This window comes from Coregonus clupeaformis, chromosome 38 (assembly GCF_020615455.1).
Source record: "Coregonus clupeaformis isolate EN_2021a chromosome 38, ASM2061545v1, whole genome shotgun sequence".
Lineage (NCBI taxonomy): Eukaryota > Metazoa > Chordata > Actinopteri > Salmoniformes > Salmonidae > Coregonus > Coregonus clupeaformis.
Window position 1 is genome coordinate 402,549 of NC_059229.1, and position 9,230 is coordinate 411,778.

At 47.4% G+C, this 9,230-nt stretch overlaps 1 protein-coding gene across 1 annotated transcript in view; it reads right to left on the reverse strand.

The window, feature by feature from the left end:
- cacna1ab (calcium channel, voltage-dependent, P/Q type, alpha 1A subunit, b) overlaps positions 1-7,046 on the reverse strand; it is a 149,084-nt gene extending 142,038 nt beyond the window's left edge. Inside the window, exon 1 of the mRNA XM_045211660.1 lies at positions 5,078-7,046. Within this exon, the coding sequence (XP_045067595.1) occupies positions 5,078-5,385 (308 nt within the window). The 5' untranslated portion in view covers positions 5,386-7,046. The remainder of the gene's footprint in view (positions 1-5,077) is intronic.
- Positions 7,047-9,230: the final 2,184 nt, after the last annotated feature.

The following is a 9,230-nucleotide window of genomic DNA, read 5'->3' on the forward strand; positions in this document are numbered from 1 at the left end:
ATATATATATATATATATATATATATATATATATATATATATATATATCACGGTTATGACAAAACATTTATTGTACTCCTCTAATTACGTTGGTAACCAGTTTATAATAGCAATAAGGCTCCTCAGGGGTTTGTGATATATGTCCAATATACCACGGCCAATATACCCTGCATTGCGTCGTGCCTAAGAACAGCCCTTAGCCGTGGTATATTGGCCATATACCACACCTCTTCTGGCCTTGTTGTTTAATTATACAATGTCTACACTATCTACCATTTCTGGACATTTCCCCACTCTGTGTCCTCTCTCTCTCTCTCCTCTCTGTCCCCTCTTCTGTCACCGAGGCCATAGGAGGCAACCGCACACTGATTTCAAGCTACAGCTTGTCCCCAGGAAAAGTGAGAGCCGGAGCGAGAGCGAGAGAGAGAGAGAGGTAGCATCACGTGAGACAGTGTGTTTGTGATTGCACACTGAACCGTGAATGCCCCAAATGGTGATTTTTTATGGATAGTGCCAGGCAGTGGGCCGACCGCACTGTGTGTGTGTGTGGTGTGTGTTACCCCCTGAGGTAAGTGATCCTGCTGAACAGGTGTTACTGTATCACCTGCCGCACACACACACACACGGTGCCACCAGGGTCTCTGTCAGCCGTGAATGATCTGTGCCATACACCAGACAGATGAGACTCAGCCACCATCTTTATGGGCCACAGGCAGAGACCACGGTGTGTGTTTGTGTGTGTAGTACATATTCATTTGCATAACAATCATCTTTATAGTGTCTGAAAAAAATGGCGATTATCCTCTTGATATGGTTTTTTATTGATTTACCAGTGTTCAAGTCCACACACACATACATTTGAATTGTAGCAGTATTAATGACCTAACACCATGCATCAGTGTGTCTACTCTCTCTCTCTCTCTCTCTCTCTCTCTCTCTCTCTCTCTATCTGTGTGGTTTTCACATGTCCTGGGTGGGTTTTGGCCAGAGAGGAAGAGGGATGGAGAGAGAGGGGGGAAGAGGGGGAAGTGGAGGAAGAGTGAGAGAGGTAGAGAGAGACAAGGGAGAGAAAGAGAGAGAGAGGGAGGGAGGAAGGGAGGGAGGAAGAGAGAGGTGGGGATGGATAGGAGGGTCATGGCTAGATGGGATAGAACTTATGTCAAAAAGTTTCATGTCGGGGAGAATTTTTAGCATTTTTGCTTATCCTAACCCTTTTCCTAATCTTAATCTAATTCTCCTAACCTGCTACATTAATTATCCTAACCTTATGCGTAAGTTCTCCTAACCTGCTACGAAAAGTAACTTTGACTGTAGTTGTATACCATCTAGTCAAAACCGGAGAGTAGGGGGCAGAGAGAGCTAATTATGTAGATAGGAAAAGAGATGTATTGAGGGAAGACTAAGTCCTCTAGTAATAGGGACAGGAGTTTTTCCTGGTTGAATCCTATGGTCAGGAAAACCTCTGGGCCCTGTCCATTACCACTGTACTACGGTGCCAACATAAAACACAGGAGCCTGCCAGGGTCCATGGCATTTAAAACATCACTGAGATTAGTATTGACAGATCACTACACACACACACACACAAACACACACAGAGCCAACACACACACACAAGCTTAACGCGCAGTGAGCTCCATGGCTCTCTCTCCCGACCCCCCTGCCCTCCACCCCCCTCCACCTCTCTACCTCTCCACCCATCTACCTCTCCACCCATATACCTCTCTACCTCTCCACCCATCTACCTCTCCACCCCTCCACCTCTCTACCTCTCCACCCATCTACCTCTCCACCCCTCCACCTCTCTACCTCTCCACCCATCTACCTCTCCACCCATCTACCTCTCCACCCATCTACCTCTCCACCTCTCTACCCATCTACCTCTCCACCCCTCCACCTCTCTACCTCTCCACCCATCTACCTCTCCACCCCCCTCCACCTCTCTACCTCTCCACCATCTACCTCTCCACCCCCCTCCACCTCTCCACCCATCTACCTCTCCACCCCTCCACCTCTCTACCCATCTACCTCTCCACCCCTCCACCTCTCTACCTCTCCACCCATCTACCTCTCCACCCATCTACCTCTCCACCAATCTACCTCTCCACCCATCTACCTCTCCACCAATCTACCTCTCCACCAATCTACCTCTCCACCCATCTACCTCTCCACCCATCTACCTCTCCACCAATCTACCTCTCCACCCCTCCACCTCTCCACCCCTCCACCCATCTACCTCTCCACCCATCTACCTCTCCACCTCTCCACCCATCTACCTCTCCACCCATCTACCTCTCCACCCCTCCACCTCTCTACCTCTCCACCCATCTACCTGTCTACATCTCCACCCATCTACCTCTCCACCCATCTACCTCTCCACCCATCTAGCTGTCCACCCTTCCACCCCTCTACCCCTCTACCTCTCCATCCCTGCCTGTTATGCCTGTAGTAAACAAGGTGTGACATTAAGACTCTTGAAGGCAGGTATCACCCTGATCAAGGGCCTTACATGAGTGTTGATATATATAGGTGTCTGATCAAGGGCCTTACATGTGTGTTGATATATATAGGTGTCTGATCAAGGGCCTTACATGCGTGTTGATATATATAGGTGTCTGATCAAGGGCCTTACATGAGTGTTGATATACAGTATATAGGTGTCTGATCGAGGGCCTTACATGAGTGTTGATATACAGTATATAGGTGTCTGATCGAGGGCCTTACATGAGTGTTGATATACAGTATATAGGCGTCTGTTTCTTTTACTTTTTGTCCTTTTGGTCCTCTGTAGCTCAGTTGGAAGAGCATGGCGGTTGCAACACCAGGATAGTGGGTTTGATTCCAGGGACCACCCGTAAGTAAAATGTATACATGCATGACTGTAAGGCGCTTTGGATAAAAGCGTCTGCTAAATTGCATACTGTATATTACTATGAAACTAAATAGCCTAAGGTCCGAAGACAAAACGCCCTAGCCATAATTCAATAAAGATAGCCCATTTGGGAAAGATTGTAAGGTGCCTATCACCAGGGCTTTTTTCTTTATTGCCTTGTACCAGAAAAGCATTTTCATCCAAAGAGCACCCTCCCTCCCTAATGCTCTCTTACTAAACATTGGAAGCTAAGTCCTATCCTACCACCAACTACATCTAGTTAAGACCTTCTGGTTGGACTGCCTTGTAAAGAGAGAGAGAGAGAGAGAGAGAGAGAGAGAGAGAGAGAGAGAGAGAGAGAGAGAGAGAGAGAGAGAGAGAGAGAGAGAGAGAGAGAGAGAGAGAGAGAGAGAGAGAGAGAGAGAGAGAGAGAGAGAGAGAGAGAGAGAGAGAGAGAGAGAGAGAGAGAGAGAGAGAGAGAGAGAGAGAGAGAGCAAAAGAGAGAGAGCAAGAGACAGAGAGAGCGAGTCCATGGTTCGCTGCTTCATTTCCTTCCAAATGTTTTTTTTCTACCTCTCTCACTCTATCGTTCATTGGATGGTGCTTTAGCCCTCGTTTGCTGACATCAGCAGCCTGTTCTGCACCCCTACCTCACCACACACACAAACACACACACACACACACAGCCGATAGCCTCTTGAACCACTGAACACGTAACAAATGTGTTACACACATTAAACATATGCTAGTTGTGTGTGTGTGTGTGTGTGTGTGTGTGTGTGTGTGTGTGTGTGTGTGTGTGTGTGTGTGTGTGTGTGTGTGTGTGGTGAGGGCTTCATGACACCATGGGCCACCGTGAATGGCGCTTACAACGATGCAACACACCCACATTATCAATTAGATACAATCAACAACCCCATCACCATAATCAGCATCACCATCATCACCACCATCCTCCTCGCGGTCCTCCCTCACACTATCATCTTCATCACCATCATCATCAACATCCTCCTCGCAGTCCTCCCTCACACTATCATCTTCATCACCATCATCATCATCCCCATAGGTCTACAGTACTACACCATCATGGATGATTCCTGTGTAACTAAGCTATATATCAATTCCTTATCAGTCTTCCTTAAACACAACTAGAGCTCCTTCTCTGGTAATAATAGAGTAAATAACACTAAGCTAAAATAGTGTCAGTTATCGACCTCCCTAACCTCCCTAACCTCCCTAACCTCCCTAACCACCCAAACCACCCAAACCACCCAAACCCAGTTTCAAATGGTATCTTATTCATTTGATAGGCCTATATTATCATTCATCAATTCATTGACTCTACATGGTCCAACCAACCCAACATACCACATATCACACTCCATAGACCTGGATGTGCCACCCACCACAACACAGTACAGTACCTTAGGTCCAATTGGACTGCTGTATATGGCATTAAACCGTTGTATTAACTCTAGCCATATGGCCCAACCAAACAACACACCACACCACACATAGCCCTAACACCACACCACACCACACATAGCCATAACACCACACCACACCACACCACACCACACATAGCCCTAACACCACACCACACCACACATAGCCCTAACACCACACCACACCACACCACACATAGCCCTAACACCACACCACACCACACATAGCCCTAACACCACACCACACCACACCACACATATCCCTAACACCACACCACACCACACAACACCCTAACACCACACCACACCACACATAGCCCTAACACCACACCACACCACACCACACATAGCCCTAACACCACACCACACCACACCACACCACACCACACATATCCCTAACACCACACCACACCACACATAGCCCTAACATCACACCACACCACACCACACATAGCCCTAACACCACACCACAACACAACACACCACACATAGCCCTAACACCACACCACACCACACCACACATAGCCCTAACACCACACCACACCACAACACACCACACATATCCCTAACACCACACCACACCACACCACACATAGCCCTAACACCATACCACAACACACCACACATAGCCCTAACACCACACCACAACACACCACAACAAATAGGCCTAACACACAACCCCACATAACACACACTTGTACAGTACCTTGAATCCATTCGATCTGATATGGTAATTCACCATTAGGTTATAAAAGGATATGGCCATTCAGTAATCTTTTTAGCAGCTTTTCTCACAAAGTTGTCCTCACTGAAGATGAAGAGAGAGCGGTTGAGTGTAAAGCAGCTTTGTCTGACCGGGATTGGGTTGTACAGAGCCATAGTCCGGGCCCGCTGGGCCATCGACTGCTTGTACACACGCTGGCCCCCCGGGGGTCCCCCTTGACGGCTCCCGCCGCGGCCAGGGGCCCCCAGAGGACCGGCATTGCCACCGCCTCCACTTCCACCTCCACCCCCGCCTCCTCCTCCTCCGCCGTATCGGTTCGGCACCTCGTCACCGAAGCGTGCCATTCTGTGGGGAGTGGGGAGATCAGACGCCGATCGTTAAGAAGGAACCAGAGAGGATAGTCACAATGATCGTTCCACATTACACCCCATAGATCTCCGGGCTAAACACACATGCAGAACCTATAGGTGGTGGTGGGTCTTTCTGTCAGTCTGTTGGTCTGTCTGTTAGTCTATAGGTCGACGATACTCTCTCACTCTAGCAGGTCTTCACGGCCAAGACACCTCCATTGGAGAGAGCGGGGGAAAAAGAGCTGAGGAGAGGAGAGAGAGCTAGAGCGCAGATGAGAGCTGAGGAGAGAGCAAACGGTGGCTTCACTTCTCTCGCTGTGTGTGCTTAGAGTCTAAATGGAGAACGGGTGGGTGATGTGGGAGAGAGAGAGGTGGTGGCGTGGTTTGTTGTATCAGCGGAGAGCAGTTCGTGGTTCAAATCTATATTTTAGCCTATTGATGATGTAAGAAGGTATTCCCAAAATGAAATGCTAAAATGTCAATGTCTGTTTTTATCTCATTGAAAAAGGAGGATGGCATCCTTGATTTTTTTCATTGGAGGTGGACAGAATCCTCATGCAAATACGGTGGTACATTTCACTAGGTATAGAAATCGATAAATTTAGCCCTAATCCTATGCGATAATAAACTATGGATGACAGCAAGGTGATGAATTAAATCTAGCAATAATGTATACCTAACTAGGCTACATTATATCTATACTGCGTCTTTTTCTCCAGTAGTTCAGCTTGAGAGGATCTGCAGTTGTCTTGTCCTCATTGGAGATAAAAATAGCCTAGAATAGAAAATGGGTGAAAATCCTTAATAATTAATTTATTTCAGTACCATCCGCAATGTTTGATAGCCTATGGTATAGTCGAGCAATAGCTAAATCCAACCTTATGCCTCCTCTCTGTTGGCTTATCCGCAAATAGCGAAGATTCCCTAAAACCTAATCCTAAATCACATTTGTTGATAATTAGGGATTTGAGTTTTCTTCTCTCTCTTGCTCTCGTAGCAAGAAGCCGTGGTGATCAGGTTGGGGCGTGAGCGAGAGAGAGCGCGCGATTGGAGATGTTGAAAATACAGTCTATAGTCTATGAAAACAGGCTGTCCCGAGTCTTGGTCTTCCCTTTTTCTCCTTTACATAAAAAGAGGGGGAAGGGAGGGACGAGAAAAGAGAATAATCTATGCCACAGTAATCATCTATATTCCAAGGTTCGGAGAACAATCCGAATGGGTGAATAGAATCCTAAAATGGATGAGGTGAAAACGGCCGTGTGAAAAAGAAGCGGCATCATCAATTCTGTGCAGGAGACGTCGACCGACAGCTACAGCAGCTCGAGCGCGGTCAGTTGGATTCTCGCTCTAGTAGCAGCTCGTGTCTTCTCCGCCACCAGGCAAGGCGCGGGCGCAGCCAAGGTACCACTTTCCCTCCATTGCCCCCCAAGCTCGACGCTCCCCCAAACCAAAAACAAAAACCCCCGCCGCCCGCCGGTACGGTCTGCTTTTGTTTTTCTTTTCACCTCGCCCTCGGGGGAAACGTTCTGTCACGCGCGGTATTGTTCAGTCCGGAGGCTATATGGTCTTGGAGATCTGCATGCCTTGGAGACTGAAAAATCCGGGGAGCTCGAGCGAGTGCGTGTGAGAGAGTGAGTCAGTGAGAGAAAGAGAGAGAGAGAGAGAGAGAGAGAGAGAGAGAGAGAGAGAGAGAGAGAGAGAGAGAGAGAGAGAGAGAGGGGGAGAGGGAGGGAGAGAGAGGGAGTGAGCCAGTGAGAGAGAGGGAGCGAGAGAGAGAGAGAGATAGAGAGAGAGGGGGGAGAGGGAGGGAGAGAGAGGGAGTGAGCCAGTGAGAGAGAGGGAGCGAGAGAGAGAGAGAGAGAGAGAGAGAGAGAGAGAGAGAGCCAGTGAGAGAGAGAGAGAGAGAGAGAGAGAGAGAGAGAGAGAGAGAGCGAGAGAGAGAGAGAGAGGGAGCGAGAGAGAGAGAGAGAGAGAGAGAGAGAGCTTGCTTTCCTTCTATGCGATCAGCTGGCAGGTTGAGCTAGAGTAGAGCATCTGATCAATTTAACGCTACCGGAGCGCCGTCCTCAAATCTCTGGCCAAGCTTTGCAGCAGCACATGATGTGCCTCGAGCCACCCGCCCCGATTCACTTATCCGTTATCTGGTAGCTCTCCGGTAACTATCCAAGCAGCAAGATGGAGAAGCAAGCTGCTCATGGCTCTTCCCTCTGGCTCTACACGACGCCAAGTGTCAAAAGCACCAGCATCAGCAACCATACCCAGTCCAATTTGCCCTTTTCGCTATTTACACATACTGTAATGTGTGTGTGTGAGAGAGAGAGAGAGAGAGAGAGAGAGAGAGAGAGGGAGGGAGGGAAACTCGGCTATACCACGGGGTATTGGGGTATATATTGGGGTATATATTAGGTGTATTAGGCTACATACAGGGTATTGGGGTATATATTGGGGTATATATTAGGTGTATTAGGCTACATATGGGGTATTGGGGTATATATTGGGGTATATATTAGGTGTATTAGGCTACATATGGGGTATTGTGGTATGTATTAGGCTACATAGGGGTATTGGGGTATATATTGGGTGTATTTAACAAAAGCCTCAATACATTTTACAACATCCTGCTGCGACTTTGACTGGTGACCAATAGTAGGCCTACCCTGCGTTATGGCTAATGCTGAGGGAGTACTGTAGCCTAGCTCTACTACCATCCTGTGAATGGTGACCAAGTGTACACAACTACACACGTGCACATTGCTTTGTGTTGTAGATATGTGGTAGTGGAGTAGGGGCCTGAGGGCACACACTTAGTGTGTTGTGAAATCTGGTATGAATGTATTGTAATGTTTTAAAATTGTATAACTGCCTTCATTTTGCCAGACCCCAGGATGAGTAGCTGCTGCCTTGGCAGCAGCTAATGGGGATCCATAATAAATACAAAATACAAATACAACTGTAGGTTTATTTTGGTGGAGAAGCAAACCAGTTACTGTTGCCTATTATACTATATGTGTCCGTTTAAGAAGTCTGTAGAGTCTATAAGCATAGACTTAGTTATCCACAATTGCGCAGTTAGGTAAGTATAGGGCCTACCTTTCATTTTTTTAGGCCAATTTATGTGGGGCAGAGGCATTCTCAGTAGATTTATTTAATTTTTTTATGTTACCGAACCCTCCACTCATCAGGACCGTCTGTCCGCCTGGCACATGCATCTGATAAGCTTTTGGAGGTGTGTGCCCAGAGCTGCCGTTCGCAAGCTGTTCGCTCGCGCTAAATAAACCCATGCTGTCGCCTTTCCAAAATCCAAGAGAGACGAGAAAGACAGAGGAACTGACTGAACCCGACAGTTTCAACGAATGGGATTCTTTTCAAAACGGTTTTATTTGACAATGTTCAGTTAGTCTCTGGCTCGAGAATGAGGACAGAGAATTGAGGAGATATTATTTTACTTTTAGGTTGATCATTTGCCAAGATTTGAGAGAGCGTGAACCTAAACGGCCTCAGTAAGGCTGTGGAAAGTTTACAAATATCACTTCAGCACGCGGGAGCTGTCTATGGTGCTGAAATAATAGCCTAGCCGACTCCTGAATAAGGTGAATCATGATAATGTGCATACTGTTGAAAGTTCAGCCTCTGGAGGGTTGGGAAAAGTTCACAGCGATTTCAGTAAGACAGGAGCTGTCCATGGTTCTGAAAACAGCGACACAGATTTCTGAATGCTGTGAATGAGATAGTATGCCAACTTTTAGAGAATGGTATAAGCCAGGGCTTCCCAACCCTCTTCCTGGAGATCTACTGTCCTGTAGGTTTTCAGTCCAACCCTAATTTAGCATATCTGATTC